The sequence below is a fragment of the Peromyscus californicus genome, unplaced genomic scaffold (genome assembly GCF_007827085.1).
Source record: "Peromyscus californicus insignis strain IS unplaced genomic scaffold, ASM782708v3 Scaffold_4__1_contigs__length_199733344, whole genome shotgun sequence".
NCBI classification, from domain to species: Eukaryota; Metazoa; Chordata; class Mammalia; order Rodentia; family Cricetidae; genus Peromyscus; species Peromyscus californicus.
Window position 1 is genome coordinate 162,642,922 of NW_026294562.1, and position 24,299 is coordinate 162,667,220.

Here is a 24,299-nt window from a genome sequence, read left to right on the forward strand (position 1 = left end):
TTACTCACAGAGATCCACCCCCCGCCCCCGCCTCCCCAGTGCTGGGATTAAAGGCGTGCACCACCACCACCCAGCCTCATCCATACTTTTTGCCTCTACGGTTTAAGGCACAAAAGAGACAAAACCCACTTGGGTGGGAGGCACATTTCTCTAAGTTAAATAAAAACTCACACAGCATTAAGGGATGGCCCACAAGAGATTGGATTTTCATCCGTTTCGGAGTGCTGTGATGCCAGGCTGCACTTGATCATGCATCCCGGCAGCAGCCTGGAAAACATCACTCACTCCCGGGACAGTAGCACCTAGGAGTCAAAAGGTCTTCCTAAAGTGACATCGTGGAGCAGGCTGAGGAGGCCACTGTCACAAACCACAGCCAGCATACATGATTACAGCAACAGAAGTGAGAAAAGCCCCTCCGGGGACTCAGAGTACAGTCTGTCAGGTGTGGCCCGGGTGTCACAGTCCCTGGGATGTGCTTTGTCCCAACCTGCAGACCTGTAGATTTGGGCAAGACTGACAAGTTAGAAAGCATGAGAAGAGCCAAAGCTAGGTAAGTCCAGTAGCACACACTTGTAATCCAAGCACGCGAAGGCTGAGGCTGGAGGATCAAAGCCAGACCTCCTCTCAAAACACTAAGGCCTGAGGTTGTACATCAATGGTGGAGTGAGACACTGGCTGTTTAACAAAAGAACTCTTACCTGGAATTCAGCAGACAGGGGCTGGGATCATGACTTAGAGCACTGGCCTAGAATCCCCCAGTGAGGGGCTGGGGTGTGGCTCAGTGGTAGAACCCCTGCCTAGAATCCCCCAGTGAGGGGCTGGGGTGTGGCTCAGTGGTAGAGCCCCTACCTAGAATCCCCCAGTGAGGGGCTGGGGTGTGGCTCAGTGATAGAGCCCCTGCCTAGAATCCCCAGTGAGGGGCTGGGGTGTGACTCAGTGGTAGAGCCCCTGCCTAGAATCCCCCAGTGAGGGGCTGGGGTGTGGCTCAGTGGTAGAGCCCCTGCCTAGAATCTCCCAGTGAGGGGCTGAGGGTGTGGCTCAGTGGTAGAGGCCCTGCCTAGCATGAAGAGGTCCTAATTCTAACCCCCAGTACCTCCCCCTACTTCACACAACATCTTCACCTCCTTATTGTTAGAGGTAGACAGAAATGACTCCATTTTGTACCTGCGGCTTTTGCAGTGATATGCAAGTCTGACTGGCCTCTGTCTGCTGTTGGAGGTAAGTGTGACATAGAATTTACAGAGCTCAGGGAGAAGGGTAACACTTTCCATTCTTTCCTTTCTTACTGTGGAAGGAGATGGCAAAGGCCCAGAAATCCCAAAAAGAGCATGGTGGATCAAAACCAGCATTGTTAGTTTGTTGGGGTAGGGTCTGGCTGTGCAGTCCAGGCCTAGAACTCCTCATCCGTCTACAGCCCTCAGCCCCGAGTGCTGGGATAGCATGTGGGCTCAAACTTGTAGCTCCCCCGTGCCCCTGGTGGGAAAGAACCCCAACGTGCCAAGTGAGTTTCAGCTGAATTGAGCATTTTTACTGCTTCTTCCTCAGACCAAAAAGAGACTCAGAGAGACACGGTTTTAAACAGATGGATTTGCTTGGAAGAGAGCTACATTCAAGATGCATGGTGCGGGTCACATCCAAGGAGTCCTCAGCATGGTTCGTTCCGTTTCCAAGGGGCAAAACCTCAGAGGGCAAAAAGGTCCTGTGCACACAGATAAGCACCGGAGAAGCCAGGAAAAGTTAGACACATAGCTGATCACTCTTTTCAAATGGAGAAGACATTTGGCTCTTCTCCAGGAACACTGGGGGAAGTGCAGTTGGTAAACCTTTGTTACCTGATTTTCTAGAAATTTTTATGTTTTACTTATCCCAGACCATTTCCCCCTAAAACCTTGAGCATTAATAAAACTCATCCTTGTGAGAGATGTCATTTGTACTTTACAGCAGTCTTAGTGACTTCGATGTTATCTTAGGGCCTGGCTACTCCTGACACCCACAGGCATTGCGTTTACCTGGTCATTCTCCCTTGACCCGTATCTTGATCATTGTTTCTAAGTCAACAAGAATCCATCTTAGGGATGAAGCCCCATGTACTTTGTAAAGAGCATCAATGTAAACATGTCCTAAGCTTTGTTACAATCACAGGGCAGAGTTAATTGTTATCTGAAAACCTTCCCCCCAATACTGTGCTGTGTTTAATGTGGCAAAAATAACTGAGCCTTTTGTCAGACTCCAAGAGTCTTGGTCCAGCACCACTCACCTAAATCATTCTTTCCTCATCCAGATCGGTTTTTTTCCCCACAAAGCCTTAGGTGGGGTTGAAGGGACTCAGGAGCCAAGTATCAGCCTGAAGACTGTGGCCACAGCCCCACCTTCTGCCGAAGCTGTGAAGTTTACGTTAGCTGAGTTTACTGCAGCATAGATTTTTTTTAAAAAATTATTTATTTTGTTTTTTTCGAGACAGGGTTTCTCTGTGTCGTTTTGGAGCCTGTCCTGGATCTCGCTCTGTAGCCCAGGCTGGCCTCAAATTCACAGAGAGCCACCTGGCGCTGCCTCCTGAGTGCTGGGATTAAAGGTGTGCGCCACCACTACCTGGTTAGATTTTTGTTTTATTTATGGGTGTTTTGCCTACACGCATGTCTGTGAATCATGGTCAGAAGAGGGCATCAGACCTTCAAATTTCTTAGAACTGGAGTTATGGAGACTTGTGGGTTCTGGGAATCAAATCCAGGTCCTTTGGAAGAGCAACCAGTAATCTAGACTGCTGAGCCATCTCTCCAACCCTCTGAATTAAAAAACAAAAAAACTCCACCCCACTACCCCAGAAAACCACTTTGCAATGCTCATTAGAGACCATCTGCTCAGAGAAAGCTGAGAAATTACAACGTGTGTAAAAACCACCCTTGCTTTCTACGCCAGTGGCGCCAGAACGTTGCCTTTCGAAAGGTAGAAAGCACATCTCCGTAAATGGGACTTTTACTACGATTGTGGTCTGGAGTGTCTGTGGGGCCAGGGAGACGACCTCCGTGTGAAAACTCACTTTGGGAGTTGTTTTTTTTTTTTTTTTAAGATTTTTTTTTTTAGATTTATTATGCATACAGTGTTCTGTCTGCAGGCCAGAAGAGGGCACCAGATCTCATTACAGATGGTTGTGAGCCACCATGTGGTTGCTGGGAATTGAACTCAGGACCTCAGGAAGAGCAGCCAATGCTCTTAAGCACTGAGCCATCTCTCCAGCCCCCCACTTTGGGAGTTTTGAGGAGCAATATGGAGCTAGCTAATGAGTCAGGTAAAATCAGGCGCCCGACCCTTCCCCTCCCAGGACGCTTGTTCTCCTGGCCCTTGCGTGCACTTTCTGTTTTTGTCTGGAAAAGTACTTTGCCTGTGTTGATCTTCACTCTAATGTTGTGTGTTAGACTTCATTGTTTTAGAGCAGTTTCGGGTTTGTCCTAAGTTTCCACCTACCCCTGCTGCCACACCAGTAACTGTCCCCATTATCAGTATGTCTCACCAGGATGCTGCATTTAGTGCAGTTATTGGGCTCACACAGATAGGAATTCCAACCACGCCCCATGGTCCTGCATGCCCAGCAGGACACTTAGTCATCTCCCCCTAGTCATTTCCAGGTCATATGTCCTGCCTGACCCATGTCCCATGGTTACGAAGTCACGTAGTCACTCTGACATGACCGAGTGATCTCTGCATGTGGACCTGTGAGAACAGTTGCGTCCTGGCCTTTATAAGGGGGCGCCATGTCCATCCCCCCACCTCTCTCTCTCTCTCTCTGCCAGGCCTGGCTTCATCAATCTATCCCCTCTTCTCTCTAATAAAGCCCATGCTAACTCTGGTAACCATGGTTTGTGACTCTCCCACCGAACAACCAGTGCCGTTATCCTTTCACCCACTGACACACCATTATCAACAAAGGCCATAGTTAATCAGGGTTCACTCCCCACACCAATGCTAGGGATTGAACCTAGGGACCACTGAGCCACGCCCCAGCCCCTCACTGGGGGATTCTAGGCAGGGGCTCTACCACTGAGCCACACCCCAGTCCCTCACTGGGGGATTCTAGGCAGGGGCTCTACCACTGAGTCACACCCCAGCCCCTCACTGGGGGATTCTAGGCAGGGGCTCTACCACTGAGTCACAACTCAGTCCCTCACTGGGGGATTCTAGGCAGGGTCTCTACCACTGAGCCATGCCCCATCCCCTCACTGGGGGATTCTAGGCAGGGGCTCTACCACTGAGCCACGCCCCAGCCCCTCACTGGGGGATTCTAGGCAGATGCTCTACCACTGAGTCACACTCCAGCCCCTCACTGGGGCAGTCTAGGGAGAGGCTCTACCACTGAGCCACACCCCAGGCCCTCACTGAAGAATTCTAGTCAAGTGTTCTACAGCAAACCAACTCAGAATTGTGCTCTGACCTCTGCATGTCCAATAAGGTAAATAAGATATTCTAAGAGTTTACCTGAGGTCAAGGTTTGTCTTATTTCACAAACACTCAAAACTAGTTCAGGCTGGACCAACTTTTCCATTCTTCTACCCAAACATAATGAGAGTAAACTGAATAAAATTTGACTAGATTTGATGGTTAGGGGAGAACTTATCTCATTTTTCAGCAGGGTTTTCATGTAGCCGGATGCAGGTCGGAGTCCAAAACAGCTAGCTACATTTTTGGAGACAGGTATGTGAGCATAGTACATGCAGGTAAAGGAGACAGGCTCCCAAATAGATCATTAGAAAAAGAAGAGTGTGTGTTCAGGCCAGGTAGAGTCCTAGGTCTCTAAGCTATTCCCTATGCTTGCCAACCTCAGTCTGACTTGATGATGATGGGAAAAGAATATGCATTTAGTAGAAGTCAAATTTGGATTTAAAAAATATTTTTTGTTATTTGTGACAGGGTCTCAGTATGTAGCCTTGGCGGACCTGAAACTCAGAGATCCATCTGTCTGTCTCTCACATACTAGGATTAAAGGCCTGTGTGTGCCACCATGCCCAGCCTATGCTTGGAATGGTTATTTTTTTTATTGTTTCCTGGGTCACAATGTAAGAAATATCAAATACCAGTCTTTTCTATCAAGTACTATAGAACTTGTGTTTAGGATAAGGAATTCAAAAATGTGCCCCAACACCTTGTAAGACTTTTATGCTAATATTTTAATCCTGCCACCCAGGGAAACCGTTGTTTACACAAAAGCTCACTGCTGCATTCCAGGGATCTGATGGTCAGGTGTAGATGAATTTCTAAATGGTCTCATTAAATAAAATATATAGTGAAGGCCTTAGAGATCAGGGAAATAGGGAAAGCCACAGCCAACCTCACCTCACCAACTCCTCAGCTTCCAAATGCGCGTTACTTCCTGTCTACCCACACCTATATGCCTTGCTGTTCTGCCATCTGATTTGCCCTCTCTGTCCAGCTACATAACTCTTCCTGCCCAGCTCTGTCACTTCCTGCCTGTCTGTACAGACCTCCAGACCTCCATGGTTAACTAGTGTTGGAATTAAGGCATGTGCCACCACACCTGGCTCTGTTTCCAGTGTGGCCTTGAACACACAGAGATCCCGTCTGCTAAGTGATAGGATTAAGGGCGTGTGCTACCATTGTCAACTTCTTTGTTTACTTAAATGGCTTGCTCTTTCCTCTGACCTCCAGGCAAGCTTTACTTATTAAAGCACAAATAAAGTACCACCACAGTCAGGTGACCCCTTTCTCCTTGGGGCAGTGATGCCTTTTCCATCGTTTTCTGCACACTGATTCTTTGCAGACTAGCCAATTGAACTAAGACTGTGAGTGGGACTCAGCCAATGGGGAAAAGACACAGCCACCCACCCGGATTAGAATAAAAACCAGATGTATTTCCTGTGTGTCGACCTTCGGAGCACACTCTTGGTAGAGTGAAGGTTGCCTTGTCCAGCCACTTCAGTTGGAGATGTGCTCTTTTACTTTGTGACCCCAAACTTATTTCTAACAACTAGAGATCAATACCCTCTCATGCTGGGTGGTAGGAACCGTGGGTCCTGAGTGAAACTCTTTTTTTTTTTTGGTTTTTCGAGACAGGGTTTCTCTGTGTAGCTTTGCGCCTTTCCTGGAACTCACTTGGTAGTCCAGGCTGGCCTCGAACTCACAGAGATCCGCCTGGCTCTGCCTCCCGAGTGCTGGGATTAAAGGCGTGCACCACCACCGCCCGGCTGAAACCTTTTTGATATGTTTCAGATCTTTGTTTTTTGTTTGTTTGTTTGTTTGTTTTTTGTTGTTTTTTTGTTTTTTTTCAAAACAGGGTTTCTCTGTAGTTTTGCGCCTTTCCTGGAACTCACTTTGTAGACCTGACTGGCCTCGAACTCACAGAGATCCGCCTGCCTCTGCCTCCCGAGTGCTGGGATTAAAGGCGTGTGCCACCACCGCCCGGCCTCAGATCTTTGTTTTTGAAGCAGGGTTTCACGTAGAGCAGACTAGCCCCAAACTCTCAAGCATGACCTTAGTTCTCATTCTCCTGTCTCTAAATGCTGGGATTATGTTCTCTAAATGCTCTTCCCCTCTGTGGTGCTCAGGGCTCCTGCAGATCCCACCTCACCTGAATTTTTGGGTGGGTGCTGCCTCAGCCACAATCTCCAAAACACGTACTCTTCAAATATTGTGATGAGGCTTTCTCCACAGCCTCACTGTCCCTGTAACCCATAGTATTCTAAAATGTAATTCAAAATGCATTGATTTTAATGTACCGATGTCACAACTCAGCGACCCGGTGCCCTGGGCTGTAGACTATAGTCATCTCCCTACAGACTGTGGACCTGACCACTGTTAGGCATGCAAGGTCCACAGCAGGCCCCCCAAAATGGCAGTGCTGGTGACAAAGTCCTGAACAGAAGGACTCTGACTAGTAAACAGGGGGATTATGATTGAGTAAAGAAAGCCTAAAGATGGGTTTACCAGGACCTCCCTTACTCTGCCTGCCCTCAAAGGTCTGCCCAAGGCAAGGGCATCCAGTTCTGGGTCAATGTAGAAGGGCCGGTATCAACTCAGAGATCCCACCCTCGCTTTCCCACCTCTGCCACCCCACCTGGGGGGAAACAGCCTTGGCAGTTTGCTCTCCAATAAACATGGAGTGATCTGGTTCGGTGGTGACCTTTCCTTGTGACCTCTTACAAAAGGTAGGTATTCTGTAAAGCCTCTTCATTTGGTTGAAGTTTGACAGCTCCTGAAGCTATAATAGTTTGGCTTCTAGAACTAAGGTAACTCGTTCTTCCAGATTCTCTCCTGACCCACCTCACAGCTGATGTAGAGAGAGCCTGACTGACAACCCAGGATCAATTACAAGGTCCAGAACTTCCCCTTTCCTCTGAAACCCAGAAGAAGGAAGCCAAAGTTAGCCATGCAGGCCTGAACTGTCCTCAGAGCCCCCATCAGGCTGCTGTCTGTCTGTGGCATTAACAACTTCTGTAAGAAATCTGGGGTTGGCCGGGCGGTTGTGGCACATGCCTTTAATCCCAGCACTCGGGAGGCAGAGCCAGGCGGATCTTTGTGAGTTCGAGGCCAGCCTGGGCTACCAAGTGAGTTCCAGGAGAGGCGCAAAGCTACACAAAGAAACCCTGTCTCGAAAAACCAAAAAAAAAAAAAGAAGAAATCTGGGGTTGGAGAGATGGATCAGAGGTAAAGAGCACTGGCTGCTCTTCCAGAGCACCCATATGGCGGCTCACAACTGCTAAGATAGCTCAGTGGGTAAAGGTGTGTGCCATCCAGCCAGAGGGCCTGAGTTGGGTCCCTGGGGTCTATATTGTGAAAGAACGGACTCCCTCAAGTTGTACTCTGCAGGGGCAATCATGCACCATCGCCAAGCACAGAAAGCATGTACACACACACACACACAGAGACACACACACATTCACACACACATACACACATACACATACATACACACCACACACACACACACACACACACACACACACACACACACACACACACACACGAGCATTTGGCTGGGGTAGAAGCAGAGCTAGGTGGAGGCAGTTGAGGCCAGCCTGATCGACACAGTGAGTTTCAGGTTAGCCAGGGCTACATAGTGAGAACCTGTCTCAAAGACACAATAACAATAAAACAAACAAAGAAAAAGATATGAACCAGTTTAGGCAAAATAATTTATTACAGTGCAATTGGCAGACAGATATTGCCAGTATATTATTATTCTCTCTCTGTTGAGAAAATGATAAATAACTTTAAATACTACACAATTCAGAGGTTCCTGAGGATCAGGGCCGGGGCTGTAGGCATTTCCTCATTGTTTGGAGAAAATCTGTGGGCAGACACACCCTTCAATGAGGAGACCTGGGTGTAGCCATGTAAGCTTGGTTCACACGGGAGTAGGAGCTCTTCAGTAAAGGGACAAAGCTAGTCCCTGAGGCGGAAACAGGAGGTGATAGGAAGACAATGCTGGGGACGCTGCTTAACTGGTAAAACGTGTGCCTGGCTTGCTGAGTGCTGGACTCATCCCAGCACCCCACAGACCTGGGTGGTGTTGGTGCATGCCTGTAATCCCAGCACCTGGGTGGCGAAGTCAGGAGTCTAAAGCTACCTTTTGCTTTTAGCCACTGGATACATGAGACCTTGTCTTAAAAAAGGCTGGGGGATCAATACTGAGGACAGGCAGTGAGGGATCACGCTGAAACAGAGGCAGCTTGTGACCTCTCTGAGACGAGCATGCAGTCAGGCACCCGGGCACCCGGGCACCCGGGCACCCTCGCTCTACCCAAGCAGCAGCAATGGGCAGATCTGATGGAGGAGTCCAGTGTTCAAGACTCTGCAAACAAGGCCAAGCAGGACCCTCCACTGGATCCTAGAGCTTCATGTTCCAGGAAGGTATGAATGCTTGATTCATGAAGAATTCCAGTCAACAGCCCCAGCTCCTGGAAGGCACAGTCAGGCTGTCTTACCAAGATGGAGGCCTTTGACTAGGGCTGACAGACTTGCACGATCACACTGGAGTTGGTCACTCTGGCCCCATAGTGGCCAGCCCAGAACTGTGTGTCCTGGCCCCAGTGTTCAAAAGACACAAAACGGACACCTCTCCTGATGTTGGAGAACACGTGGGTGACCTGGAGGTAGAAGGAGACAGTCTTGTGTCATAGCCCCCGTCAGACAGTGCTTACCAGGACAGCGGCCACGTCACTGCCTACGTCCCTTCTTCTTCTGAAATCTTGCCATGTTCTCTAGGTGTAGCGACAAGCCCCTGTCATCACGGGTTGGGTGACTGAGGCAGGAGGATGGAAAGTCAGAGAGGACAGTCTAGGCTGCGTAGTTATATAGTAAGAAACTGTCTCAAAAAGAAACAAACAAAAACCCAACCAAATAATAGAGGTTATCGGCAAGAATGTGGCAGAGATTCTGAGTGTGGCTGTGCACATCTGCAATTATTGCCAGCATCTGGGAGATGAAGGAGCTCAAGGTGAGTATGAGACCAGCGTGAGCTACACGAGACCTTGTCTCAAAAGAAAAAAAAGCAGCAGAAATGAGCCTGAGCAGTCTCACTGAGTAACCTCCCAAGCTCGGTCAGGACAGGCAGAGCAGCTAAATCTTACATCTCTTGGCCCCTGACTCCTGACCACTATGGAAAAGTCTGCCTGCCCTGGGGCGGCCATGATGTGAGGAATCTCAGTGTAGACTGGACCAGAGACCTCATGGAGGAAATTTGAAACTAAATCAACAGTGATTCTTCACATCACGGCTGCTCCAGAGTCGGCAGACTGCCACTTGTCATGGTCACCCACCACTACCCAGCCTGCCCTTCAGCTCCTGCCACGATCTGAATGAGATTTTTAGAAGAGGAGAGACTCCAGCTGGAATTGCCCAGTCCAGTTTTCTTCACGCCGATTCAGAAGACATGACAGGGCAGGGCTAGGGAAACAGCTCAGCTGATAAAAGTCCTGCACACAAGTATAATGGACCTGAGTTCGGATCCCCAGCACCCACATACAAGCTGGCAGTGGTGGTACATCTGTAACTCTAGTGCTGGGGGCAGACAGGTGGAGCCTCACAACTCACCGGCAGATCAGTCTAGCCAATCAATGAGCTCCTTGTTCAGTGAGAGATACTGTCTCAAAAATGAAGGCGAAGGGTGATGGAAAGACATATGACATTAATCTCTCTGCCTTCCACATACACATGGACATGGACAGGTACAGTCCCCCCCCACCACACACACACACACACACACACACACACACACACACACACACACACACACACACTAAAAAACAAAGAGCAGAGGGCTGGAGAGATGGCTCAGAGGTTAAGAGCACTGACTGCTCTTCCAGAGGTCCTGAGTTCAATTCCCAGCAACCACATGGTGGCTCACAACCATCTGTAATGAGATCTGGTGCCCTCTTTTGATCATACATGCTGTATACATAATAAATAAATAAATCTTAAAACAAAAACAAAGACAGAGAGTTGGGGGTGTTGAGACCATCACAGTCCCCACCCCACTTTCCTCTCCCAGTGAGAGGCTCCTCTTCAGTCAGAGGCTCACCTGCAGGTAGATGTTGTTGTTCCATTGTTCAATGGGGTCTGGCACAGCCGAGAACTTATCTAGGACATTCTGGTGAGCATCAAGAAGTTGGACAAGGAGACGGTACCTGCAGCCACTGTCATGACGAGCACCCCACCTGTGGGAAGGGGAGGTCTGGATGTGTCACCTGTCTTTTTGGGTGTCTGGCCTCCTGTGGGTACAAATTAAGTTCCTCAAAAGGGTCTTCTGGGACTGGCAAGATGGCTAAGTCAGGAAAGTGCTTGCCACACATGGATGAGGACTTGGATTTGAACCCCAGAACTCATGTAAGAGCTGGATGTTAAGCTGGGTGGTGGTGCATGCCCTTAAACCCAGCACTTCTTTAATACCAGCACTTGGGAGGCAGAGGCAGGTGGATCTCCAAGTTCAAGGCCAGCCTGGTCTGCAGAGCAAGTTCCAGGACAGCCAGGGATACACAGGGAAACCCTGTCTTGAACCCTCTTACCCAGAAAAGCTGGGTGTTGCCGGATGTGGAGGCACATGCCTTTAATTTAAACTTTCTGGAGGCAGAGGCAAGTAGATCTCTGTGAGTTTGAGGCCAGCCTGGCCTTCAGAAAGTTCCAGGTCAGCCAGGGCTACACAGGGAGACCGTCTCAGAAGAAAATAAAAGGCTAAAAAGCCAGGAGCTGTGGAATAATCCTGTTGTTCATTGTAAATATGTATTGCTCTTATTGGTTAATAAAAACCTGATTGGCCCATAGCTAGGAAGGATTTCAGGACAGAGAGAATGCTGGGAAGAGGAAGGGCGGAGTCTCAGGGGTCTGGAGCCAGAAGCAGAGGAAGCAAGACTTGTAGAAAATGGGGTAACAAGCCATGAGCCATGTGGGAGAACTCAGACAAGAAGTATGGGTTAATTTAGTTTTAAGAACTGGTTAGTAACAAGCCTAAGCATCAGCTGAGCATTTATAATTAATATTAAGTCTCTGTATGTTTATTTGGGAGCTAGCTGGCAGTCCCAACAAAAACTGCTTACAGCCAGGGAGAATAATACATGCTTTTAACCCCAGAGCTGGGGAGGCAGACAGGTGGACTGCTTCTGAGGAATGATACTAGGCTGACCTCTCCCCTCCACCATAGGCACACACACTGAATCTGCCCTGATCCCCAGATCTTATGAGATGGGCCTGCTGGCTTGGGCAAGTAAATTCCAGTTGTTAAAGAGGCTGACATGGAGTATTGCAAGGACAAGGCCAGCCGGGGCAACTTGGTGAGACTGTGCCTCAAAGTAAGACCAAAAAGAGACCTGGCATGTGTAGCTTAGTGTTGGAGGCTTTTCCTGGCAAGCATGAGGCCCTAGGTTTGATCCCAAGTTCCTGTGCTTATCTCTGTCCCCAATAAAATGGTCTTGGGAAGATGATACCAGGCCTTTTCGAAGCCATGTCTGCCAGGAGTGTCTTTGTTGGAGATTCCAGTCATACCAAATAGTCTACCAGACTGAGAACAAGGGCTAGCCAAGCCCACAGATAGGCTTAGGTAAGAGCTGGCCACTTGCTGGGCGGTGGTGGCGCACGCCTTTAATCCCAGCACTCGGGAGGCAGAGGCAGGTGGATCTCTGTGAGTTCGAGGCCAGCCTGGGCTACCAAGTGAGTTCCAGGAAAAGGTGCAAAGCTACACAGAGAAACCCTGTCTCGGAAAACCAAAAAAAAAAAAAAAAAGAGCTGGCCACTTTAGAAAGATCCACAATGCAATTTAGGGCTGTGAGTTAGCCTCACCCGGAGGCTGTGGTTAACCACATGGGCAAGCAGTCAATCGGTCAGGCATTCCATGAAGCCCAATAAAAACTCTGTACATAGAGCTGGTCCTGTTCCAGGCATCTTCCCCCCCACCCTGCTTTTTTTTTTTTTGGTTTTTCGAGACAGGGTTTCTCTGTGTAGCTTTGCGCCTTTCTTGGATCTCGCGCTGTAGACCAGGCTGGCCTCGAACTCACAGAGATCCGCCTGCCTCTGCCTCCCGAGTGCTGGGATTAAAAGCATGCGCTACCACCTCCTGGCCCCTTTTTTTTTTATTAAGAAAAATTTTTCATTCATTTTACACACCAATCAAAGATCGCCCTCCAGGCATCTTCACACACACACACACACACACACACACACACACACACACACACACACACGACTCTCAGGCTGTTAACACTTCACCCCTGGGAGAGAGGCCGTGTGATCAAGGTTCCAAAACTGTGGCCACACTTTCACACTTACAAAGCCCTAGCTGTGTTTCACGTGAACTCACTATATTTCAGGTTTTCCGTTTTGTTTTGTTTTGTTTAGACAAGGTGTTGCTATGTAGCCTTTGCTGGCCTTAAGCTCATTTACACTGTCCTGGGATTCCCCATGACCCAAGTGCTGGGATTATAAGAGTGTACCATGGCCATGGTCCCCAGTGTTGAGCAAAGGACTTTCCTGTCACCACACTCACCAGTCAGAGACAGCAATCTCCACACCACCACTGTCCAGCAGCTCTGGCCACAGACCCTTCTCCTCCAGGTCCACCACCTGCTTCTTGCAACACCAGCTAGGAGGGTGGGAGAGGGTCGTGAGAACAGGCAGGCCTTTCTCAACAAGGGCTCTGGCCTTTGGGGAGTGGGGCTGTCACCTGAAGGAGGTCACGAAGCAGGTCTGTGAGGGGGCCCCAGGCACAGGTCTCTTGTTCTTCTCCACCACCCAGCCATCTCCACCATGCTGCACCATCCACTTGCGCAGGCCTTCTGTAAAGCGAAAATAAGGCTGAAGTGGGGTAACTGCACCAGGGAAACTGAGGCACTGGGATTGCTGTCAAATTCAAGTGCCCCCCCATTGGTCACAGTCTGCAAAGAATTAAGAATTTGTGTAAAAATAAGAGAATTGACTGCACAAGGTTGGCCTATGACCCCACCACCCACCGGTGCCATGACACTCGAGTCCTTTTGCACACACAATAATAATTTTAAAAAGTTAAAAATGTATGTCTGTGCCCCATATGTATGCCCGATGCCTTCGGAGGCCAAAACAGAGGCTAGAATAGAAGGTGGGACCTCCTGGGTCTGGAGTTATGGATGGTTGTGTGCCTCCATATGAATGCAAAGAACTGAATTCAGGTCTTTTGGAAGAGCAGTGGGTGCTCTTAACCGCTATCTTTCCAGCCAGCAAATAATAATAATAATAATAATAATAACAATAATAATAAAACTACTAAAATAGTTGAAAAGCTAGGAGCTGCTCTTCCAGAGGACCTGAATTCTGTGCCCAGCTCCCAAGCCACAGTCTCCTTGTAACTCCAATTCCAGGGGAGCTGTCTTTCTTTTGACCTCCAACATACACATTAATAAAAATACATTTAAAAGTTTAAAAGCCAATCAAATAAAAAATATTTATGTAGCAATCTTAACTGCTCATCGGTAGCTCCTAGAGCACCCCGTCTCTCAGGTAGAGGGTATGGAGTTCGGTTCCCTCCCAAGCTCCCTTGTGGTTGGTCAGGTCCTTCCAGTCACTCTTTCTGGGTTAAGTGTGACTCCACTTCTACCCCCTCCCCCTGCTTCATCTGAAGACCTGCTTCTCTTCCTGCTTGTCCCTTAGGCTCCGCCCATCCTGTGACTCTGCTTTTGCCCCTCTCACAGGTTCCCTCGCGGCCCCTGCCCTCGGCACTTCCCATCAGTTCTCTTGTGGCCCTGCCCCGCATACTCTCCCATTTGGTCCATTGTGATCCCGCCCCCATCCTTTTCCATTGGTTGCCTCATGGCCACGCCCTCACCCCGTCCATCAATTGTCTCGTGACTCCGCCCCTCATCCTCTCTCATAGGTTCTCTTTCGTGAGCGCATCGATCATCTTGCGCGCCCCCCCCCTTCATCCCTTCTGGTCGATGCTCTCGGGGCCCCGCCCTCGCAGCACTTCCGGGCCTCCTCACCTTGGCCGCAGGGGTTGCTGATGAGGTTACGACCTAGTGGTCCTCGCACGCAGAATTGGCCCAGCGGGCAGGGCCTGTCTTCGCGGGTCGGGGGCAGGCAGCGGCGGGCTAGCGACAACAGGGCGCGGCCGGCAGCGCTGCGGTCGCGGGCCAGCATTAGCAGCCACAAGGCCTGGCCATCCACCAGGGCGCGCCAGGCGCGGCACACCCGGCGGCAGTGCAGCAGCAGCGTACGCGGGGGCACGTGGCTCAGCACCACCAGGAGCAGCTCCGGGGGTAGACGGCTCAGGTCCAGCGTCTCCTGGGGGTCGGGCTCCCGCGTGGGGACCCGGGCCCTGGAGGCCCAGGAACCCATGGTCCCCGCGCCCCTCCTGGTTGGGACTACAGGAGGGAAGGGGTTAGAGGTCAGTGACCAGAAGCCTCCGCGACGCGCAGCCTTCGCTGGCCCGCTTGGCAGCTGCCTGCGCACCCCGAGACTGTTAGCCCCAAAGCCACCCGCCGCCTCCTATGTCTCTCGCCGCTTTGCGGTCCCCAAGCCTCCCTGCCCCATCCCCCGCAGCTGCCACCCCACCCGAGCCCTCCGGCGCTCACCAGCACCTCTACCAGCTCCCCTCCGCGGCCTGGAGGACCTCATAGCCCTAGTCCTGCCTAATGCGGTTGTTCCCAGATGGGACTTGTCTGAGACTCGCTCGTCTCTCTCATTTCCTAAAGTCCCAGCCCTTTAGTTCAAGACCCCACCTCCTTCCGGCTGAGGACACCGTGTGAATCCACCTGGTGATACAGACTAGGCCAGGGCTCTGGGACAGTCCTAGGAATTCCGCAACAATCCGACACTTGGAATGACCCTAAATCCGCAGTAGATGTCTGGCATCTGGCAACAACTATTATTTTGGCTAGACATCCGAGTGGAAGGCTCCACCCCTAAGCGCATTGAACCAGTCTTCTTTAATGTCAGACATAATCATCCGTGCTTTACAGGAAAAGGCAGGCTCTAGAGGACCAAAATAACCGCCCCCCAAGCGAAAGCATCAGCTAAAGTTTACTGTTTCACTTTGCCAAGTTAGCATCTCTGCCTCCACAGGCGAGAAAACGGAGGTTCTCAGAGGCCAAGTGACTAGTAGGTGCAGGTAGGTCTGGATCAGAATTGTTTCCCTCCTTTGAGACAGGGTCTCACTTCGTAGGCCTGGCTGGCCTGGAGCTCACTGTGTAGGCAAACTCACAAGAGACCTGCCTGCCTCTGCTTCAGGAGTGCTGGGATTAAAGGCGTGCACCACTAAGACAGCATTTAAAATATCACTTTTCAATTTTTATTATTTGTATGAGTGTTTTTGCTTGTGTTTATGTCTCCACCACTTGTGTGCCTGGTGCCTGGGGAGGCCAGGAGGGCATCATTGGGATTCCCTGGACCTGGATGGCTGTGAGCAACTGTGTGGATGCTAAGCACTGAACTCAGACCCTCTTGGAAGAGCAGCCAGTGCTCTTAACCCAAGTCATCTCTCCAGCCCTGTTCTGCAACTGAGTCTCAGGTAGAGCCCATGCTGTCCTTGAACTCACTATGTAGCCAAGCACGACACTGAACCTCTACCTCTGGAGTAGTGGAATTACAGGCACGTGTCACCATACCCTGTTTACAGCGTCTTTTAACCAGTGTATCAGCTCTGTCCCATGCAAATGAATGAGTCACGTGCACACTATTAAATGTCAGCAAGTAGGGCTGGACCTGGTTCTTGCACACGGTGAGCTTGCTGTATAGTAGACACAATAAGCAGCGTGTGTGTGTGTGTGTGTGTGTGTGTGTGTGTGTGTGTGTGTGTGTGTGTGTTGGGAAATGAATTAAAAATTCTTACCTGGGCCTGCTGTGGATCCCAGCTACCTGGAGGCTGAGGCAAGACAATCTTACATTCTGGGCCTGCCTGGACAATTTAGTGAGAGCCTGTCTGAAAATAGAGTCCTAGAGATACAGATCAGAGGTACAGAGCTTTAGAACCGTGGAAAAGGCCCTGGGTTCAACCTTCAGGGTGGGAAAAACAAAAACAAAAAAAATCAGGTGTGGGTGTGGTTGCACATACCTTTAGTCTCAGTGCTCTCGAGGCAGAGGCAGGAGGATCTCTGTGAGTTCCAGACCAGCCTGGTCTACAGAGTGAGTTCCAGACCAGCCAGGGCTATGTAGTGAGACCCTGTCATTAAAAAAAGAAAGAAAGAAAATAATCTTCTACAAACCCCCAAACTCTGTAAATGTGGAAAAGAATGATGTGGTTAATTAGTGAGTGGGTGTTTACATGTCATAAGGTGCATCAGCCATGATGGTCAGACTCCTCATGATGAATTACTCAGTAGGTTATTGATCCATGCTGTGGAAAAACAGTGCTGGCCGGGGCCTGGCCGAGAGCCTGCTGGCTGGGTGGAGAGGACAAGACCCCTCATCATGACAGGAGGCTGCCTTGACTAAGGGGCTGGCTGCATTTCTTCTCAGCACAAAGGTTTATTAACTTTTTAAATCTTTTTTTTCCATGCTGAGTATCGAACCCAAGGCCTTGCTCAGGGGCCACTGAACTGCATCTGTCCCCAGCTCTCAGGTTTTGAGAAAGAGTGTCACTATGCAGTTCAGATGGCTTCTGCCTTAGTTCTAGGAAGACAGGCCTGTGACACCACACCTGACTGATATACGCATGTTTATGTGTGATGTATGCTGGTGTGTGGATGTGTGTGTGTGTGTGTGTGTGTGTGTTTATCACGGCAACACTGTTAGGTCCAAAGTGCTGTCCCAAAATGGCAGTGCTGGTGACAATGTCCTAAACACAAGGATTGATGTTGGGTAAACAGATGCCTAATGGTGGGTTTCTGTTTACCAGGGGGCCACCCACCGGGAACCTCCTTTAATCATTCCAAAGGTCAACTACCCTGGGCAAGGGCATCTAGTTCTGGGTCAATCCAAACAACCTGTGCTACCTTAAAGACCCTACCCTGCTGATGTCACATAAGGTCCATTCCCTTTTACACCATTTTGCTTTTTCTCCTCACCCCTGGAGCGGGGTAGCCTTGGCAATTTGATCTCCAGTAAACCTTTCTTTCTACCCATGGGGTGGTCTAGTTTGGTGGTTACACTGTGCCCCAGCTTACAACCACAAGCTCATGGAGGCCAGAGGACGGCTTGTGGAAGTTGATTCTCTCCTTTCACAGAGATGTGGGACCTGGGGCTTTTTTTTTTTTTAACATTTTTTTTTTAATTGATTCTTTGGGAATTTCACATCATACCCTCAAATCCCACTCATTTCCCAGTTTTTCCATGTCTGCCTTCCAGCTTTGTAGCCTCTCTCCCCAAAAACGAGAAGGAAAAAATAAAAACAATAAAAATAATTAAAACAAAACACAACACTTCACTCCTCCATCTTGCTCCACTCTCCATCACATACTCATTTGTCACAGAGGCCTTGGGAGCTGCGGTGTATCACACAGTCACACTTTCGTCCAAGCAGCTTTACTTGCAAATGTTCATTGCAGTGAGCTATAGGTCTGATTCAAGGCCTTTGGCTTCTGCCTCACGAAAGACATCCTGCTGTTACCCCTAGTCATGGAGAGCCAGGGGCTATGGTTCTACAGGACCGGTTCCTTCAGGGGCTCCGGCAGATCATAGATGGGGTAGATGTTGGGGTAGGCCAGTTCAAAGCCCTGGATGTGGGCCTGGGTGGTAGCTAAGTTAGTCAGTCCGGGCCTCCACTGGGACCACCCTCCCAGGTGAGGGTCAGGGCTATCTCTCCTGTGTCCAAGCTATCAAGGCCAGTTCTCCCCAACATATGGTGAGCATCAGCTCTACGGTTGCAGAGGCCGGTGGTGTTGAGCCTCAGTTTTCCCAGGACCACCAAGGGTTGGGGACAGCTCTCCTGTGCCCACAACACTGTGGCCAGTTGGGGGAGGCAGCTCTCCTGCTGAGGCAGCTAGTGAGGGGCCAGACCAGCTCTCCAGTGCCCAGGCCTCTGGGGCTCCCACTCTGATGGTCCCCAGTGGTAACACTGACCCTGGCTGTAGTAGGACCACGAACCTACTAGATATGGCCTTGGCTGCAGCTCAGGCCTGGACATCACCATGGCCTTGGGTGGCAGTGCAGGCCACTCGGATCAGTATGGCCCCCAGCAGCGGTGGCATGGTTCTCAGACATCAACACGGCCTCAGGTGGTGGCCCAGACCTTGAGCATCTGTATGGCCCTCAGTGGTAACATGGGCCACGGACATCAACACCAACCCTGGTTGCAGTGGGGCCATGGACCTAGACATGGCCCTTGGCTGCAGCTCAAGCTGTGACCATGGCCCTGAGTGGCCTCAGGTGGCAGCCCAGACCTCAAGCATCCAGATGCAGGGCTTTTGGTGGCAACACAGGCCATGGACATCAACACAGACCCTGGTTGGAGTAGAGCCATGGACCCAGGCATGGTCCTTGGCGACAGCACAGGCCACTCTTCTCAGCCTGTTCCTCACCACCATGGCATCTTCTGTTCTGCTTCTCTCCAAAGTGCACAAATTGCTCTCATGTCTCCTTCTCTCTCATTTCTCCACCACAAACCTGTTCATCGCCAGCCTGCCTGCCCACCCACCCACCTGCCTGGGTGGCTTTGCGCCTGGCAGCCTGGCAGCAGTGAAAACTTTTGTCCTGGGCTAGAGAGATAGCTCAGAGGGCAGGAGAGAGAGAGCTCAGGGTTGAGAGATCTTGCAAGCTGTTCCAACAGACTTGAGTTTTACTCCCAGCATTCACATTGATTAACATATAACTACCTTTAACTCCAGCTCTAGGGAGTCCAACAAACTCTTCCAGCCTCCACACATACCTGCTCATCTGTGTATGCATGCATGCAAGTGTGCGTGCATGCGTGTGCGTGTGGGACCTAGGGCTTGTACCGGGTCATTAGGCTTGGCAACAAGCACCTTTCCCCACCTGCCCTTACACACCAGCCTCCTTAGTGCATACCATGTCCAGCAACACTTTACCATGGAGACATCCAAATGCATTTAAAAGATCAGTGCATGGACCACTCAGTGTGGACAGCTAACCTCCTGCCTGGCTCTTTTTTCTGTCCTTCAACCCACTCTTTCCCTCTGGGCTGTTTGAGGCATAGGTCAGGCAGGAGACTTTTCTGTTTATAACAAATTCAGTACTTTTAATGCCATGTACAAGGTGTAGGGAAGGCGACGTCATGACCCAGGTCCCACATCTCTGTGAAAGGCCAGCTGGGGCTCCATGAAACCCAATCTTAAAAGAATAGGGGGATGGAAAGATGGCTCAGTGGCTCAGAGCATGTATAGCTCTTGCAGAAGTCTGCAGTTCAGTTCCCAGCACCCGTGTCCATCTCTAGGGGCTCAGAACTACCTGTGACTCCAGCTCTTGGGGATCTGACTCTCTCTTCTGGCCTCTTCAGGTACTGCACTCACATGCACCTGTATACATAATTAAAACCAAAATAAATCTTAGCTAGGTATGGTGGCTCAGGTCTTTAATCCCAGAACTCAGGAGACAGAGGCAGGAAGATCTCTATGAGTCTGAGGCCAGCCTGGTCTATAGAGAGAGTTCCAGGTCAGCCAAGGCTACCTAGTGAGACCCTGTCTCAAAAGAAAAATGGTAAAATTTTTATATAAAATGAAACAAATAGTAGTAAAGTATAAACACTGGTCAGTTCCCCTTTCTAGTACCCCAGTTCTCTTCCCAGAAACAATCCCTTTCGGTTCCTGGAATTAAATCCTGGCCTCTATTCCAAAAAAAGAAATATCAGTACAGACTTGAGAATATAATGAGTAAGCCTGGTATGGTGGTTCACACCTGTAATCCCAGCACTTCAGAGGACGAGGCAGGAGAATTTCAGGTTGGACCCGTCTGGAGTACATAGAGAGTTTCAGGCCAACCTGGGCTACACAGTGTCAAAAAAAGAAAGAAAGAAAGAAAAAGAAAGAAAGAGAGAGAGAGAGAGAGAGAGAGAGAGAGAGAGAGAGAGAGAGAGAGAGAGAGAGAGAAAGAAAGAAAGAAAGAAAGAAAGAAAGAAAGAAAGAAAGAAAGAAAGAAAGAAAGAAAGAGAGAAAAGAAAAGAGCCAAGAACCAAAACCAAGAGTGGATTTCGGGGACTTGGTGGGTGAGTGTAGTGTGGGAAGTCACGTGTACACAAAAGGTCTCAGCTAAACAGCTGACTCCATTTCTCTTATTCCACATCTCACATGGTTGTCAAAAGACGGCATCCCGACAGATCTAGCATCAAGATTTATTGGCTTTTATTTCCAATTCTCGAGAGCAGAGCAGTAGTATCTCACTCTACACAGCAGAGCGGGTGTTCCTAGGGGCTGAGCAGAGAGATGGCGCGAGCTGGAGAACACGGAACAGAGGACAGGAAACAGACCGGTCATTTCACAATGGCTTTCCTTGAAATGACCTACGCAGAGGAAACTTCTGGCTCACGAGGCCAGATGGGGAACTGACCTATTGTTCCTCACCAGACTCCTGGAAGGTGACAAATTTCAACTTGCTGTCACGGAACCTTAGCCTGAGTGACCCCAGCTTAGTTTGGTGCATAGGGCCTACTACAGAGCTCAGCCCAAACTAGCAGTATCTATCCATCCATCTGTCTGTCTATCTATCTTTTAAAACATTTCATTTCTAAGATTAATTAATTAATTAGCTTTTTGCTTTTTTTTTTTTTTTTTTTTGTCAGAGCTGAGGACCGAACCCAGGGCCTTGCACTTGCTAGAAAAGTGCTCTACCACTGAGCTAAATCCCCAACCTCATTTGTTTGTTTTTTAAGACAGGGTTTCCCTATGTAACCTGGCTGTCCTGGAATTCACTCTGTAGACCAGGCTGGCCTCGAACCCAGAACTTAGAGATTGCCTGCCTCTGCCTCCCGAGTGCTGGGATTTATTTTTATTCTGTGTGTGTGTGTTGAGTGTTTTTTTTTTTTTTTTTTTTTTGGTTTTTCGAGACAGGGTTTCTCTGTGTAGTTTTGCGCCTTTCCTGGGACTCACTTGGTAGCCCAGGCTGGCCTCGAACTCACAGAGATCCGCCTGGCTCTGCCTCCCGAGTGTTGGGATTAAAGGCGTGCGCCACCACCGCCCGGCGTGTGTTGAGTGTTTTACTTGAATATTTGTCTATGCACTGTGTGCATGCCTAGCACCTGCAGAGGCCTAAAGAGGGGTGTTGGATCCCCTGGAACTGGAGTTCTAGACAGTTGTGAATTGCCATGTGGATGCTGGAAATGGTAGAGTACTGGCCTAGCATGCAAGAAGGCCTGGGCTCATTCTCCAGCCCCTGGGCATCGTGGTATGTGCCAGGAATCCCAGCACTGGGGAGGTGGGGATGATGGGATCAGAGATTTGAGACTATCCTTGGCTATGGAGGGAGTTCTAGGCCAGCTTGGGCTTCAGGAGACCTTGTCTCAAAAACAAAAGGGGGCTGGAGAGATGGCTCAGGAGTTAAGAGTGCTGCCTGTTCTTCCAGAGGTCCTAAATTCAATTCCCAGCTACCACAAGGTGGCTCACAAACATCTATAATGAGATCTGGTGCCCTCTTCTGGTGTGCAGACATTCCTGCATGCAGAACACTGTATATGTGATAAATAAATCTAAAGAGAGAGAGAGAGAGAGAGAGAGAGAGAGATCTAGCTGATACAAAAACACAATTCTCACTTAAACAAAGGTAGTTTATTCTGGAGTGCTGCAGGCCACAGGAATATATCATAAGAACTCAGGTGGTTATGACAAAGTCACTACCTGGAGGAATCAGGGAATTCCTCCAGAGGAAGCCAAATCCCAAGGAATTTTTGGTGTTACTTGGCTTGTTATATATCAGCTGTATTCTGTTATGAAAGTCATGTGTGCCTTCATGGTTTTCCCAATTGACTTTTCCCTAAGAAGGGCTAACAGTGTGGACTGATCACTCTCTGGACATACACATTCCAGGTATTTGGAGAACAGCCTCAGGAAAGGCTTTCTCTGGAATCAGATAGCTCCCTTGGCCACTTTCAAGGACTAGCAGTAATAACAGTCCACATGCAAGTCTCCTGATTTAAGACAAATTCCACAAGGAGACACCGCCTAGGTCAGGTGAATGTTCAGTAATAGCTTTACACAATTCAGCTCGGACCCTCCTTTCTTACAGCCTTACTAACTTTATAGACTGCTAACTCCTTATCTAACCACTTCTAGGAATATTTAGATAACCTTCTGTGCTGACAGCTATGCTCAGCCCGAACCCCAGTTCAAGCCTCCCTGTAATTATCATCATTAGCAGCATCCGGCCAGGTCCATCCCCAGATGGAGGAAAGTACCTTATCAGAGATACCTCTGTATTCTCTAAGAACAGACTTAACCATCCAGGCTACCGGTTTGAGAAGGCCTGGCAGATGTGCCAATTAAGCTTTACTTCCTCCTTTCCCGAACCTTACCTCTGGTTCCAGATCTCCCTTTAACTATCGCCAGAGGCATCTAGCTTACACAGGTTGCCTAGCAACTGAGCACACTTTCCCCTACCCTGCAGAAAAACGGCAGATAGCTTGGACAGATGGGAGCCACAGGAAAAAAGAAGACAGTTTTATTTTCTCCCATTGACCTAGCAACTTAGAGATTCTTAACATTTTCTACCAATCACATTTAAGATTATAGTTGAGCACATAAGAGCCCTCTTCTTAGATATTACCTGAATTTAGCCTTTAGTTAATTCATTTCCCCAATGGTCACTTCCCTTTGGGGTTGCAAATGATAATTAACGGTTATTGCGTCTCTATGTGATTCTTATCACCCCTCCATTTGACCCTGGAAGCCTGGCTTTATATACCAGGACTTCCAGGGCACGGGGAGAGAGAAGAGAAAAGAGAATGGAAGAACTAGACGGGTAAGAACTTGAGAGGAACAAACTGAGATGGGGAAGAACTAGGTTGTAGGGCTAGAAGAGAGTACCAGAGGAACGAGATGGAAGATGAGGAAGAGCCAGATGAGGAAGAACTAGATGGGGAGAGAGGAGATGGGAGAAAAGATGATATGGGAAGGAACAAGATGGATGAGAACCTAGAAGGGGCAGAACTAGATGAAGGAATTAAGATAGATCCTAGAGGGGACCGCAGACAAGTGTGGAGAGAAATCAGGCTAGAAATGAGCTAAATACGAGAGCAGAATATAAGCTTGTAACTGACACAGAAGAATAAAGTGTATGGACTAAGGAGTTTCGTGTACATAGATTCATTTCTTCTCATCAAAGATTAATTATCAGCTGGTTGTAGATTCTTCCCGGACCCTGGGAGGGGACTATCGAGGGGCTGGACCCCCTTAGTCCCCGATACTGGAGCCAAATATGAGTGTCCACAGCCGGGGACAGAGATTCAGATCCAGGCTTTCCATAAATGCTGTGTTCTCATGCCGTGATAGTTCCATGAAGTTTTTGTTAGTTGGTTGGTTGGGTTTTTTTGAGACAGGGTTTCTCTGTGTGTAGCCCTGGCTCTCCTGGAAATCGCTCTTTAGACCAGGCTGTAGACCAGACTCAGAGATCCACCTTCCTTGGCCTCCCCTGTGCTGGGACTAAAGGCGTGCGCCGCCACCCTGATCTCCAATGAAGGTTTATAAAAAGAGAACAGAGCCCAGCGGTGGTGGCACACACCTTTGATCCCAGCACTAGGGAGGCAGAGTCAGGCGGATTTCTTGTGAGTTCGAGGCCAGCCTGGGCTACAGAGCTAGTCCAGGACAGGCACCAAAACTACACAGAGAAACCCTGTCTCAAAAAACCAAAAAAACAAAGAGAGAGAGAGAGAGAGAGAGAGAGAGAGAGAGAGAGAGAGAGAGAGAGAGAGAACAAAAGAAACCATAAATCAAATCACCTCTAAAATACCTTGAGTT

At 49.3% G+C, this 24,299-nt stretch overlaps 1 protein-coding gene across 2 annotated transcripts; it reads right to left on the minus strand.

Moving 5' to 3' along the window:
- Positions 1–8,119: 8,119 nt before the first annotated feature.
- Fbxo27 (F-box protein 27) lies at positions 8,120–15,693 on the minus strand. 2 transcript variants are annotated; one of them, XM_052762637.1, is made up of 6 exons: positions 15,186–15,693; positions 14,448–14,828; positions 13,160–13,271; positions 12,983–13,078; positions 10,529–10,664; positions 8,120–9,095 (listed from the first exon to the last, which is right to left on the minus strand). In XM_052762637.1, exons 2-6 carry the CDS (start codon positions 14,800–14,802, stop codon positions 8,952–8,954), a joined length of 843 nt encoding a protein of 280 aa, XP_052618597.1. In that variant the 5' UTR covers positions 14,803–14,828; positions 15,186–15,693; the 3' UTR covers positions 8,120–8,951. The 2 variants fall into 2 exon arrangements, with proteins under 2 accessions (XP_052618597.1, XP_052618596.1); XM_052762636.1 differs by lacking the exon at positions 15,186–15,693 and adding an exon at positions 15,039–15,160.
- Between the last annotated feature and the right edge of the window lie 8,606 nt (positions 15,694–24,299).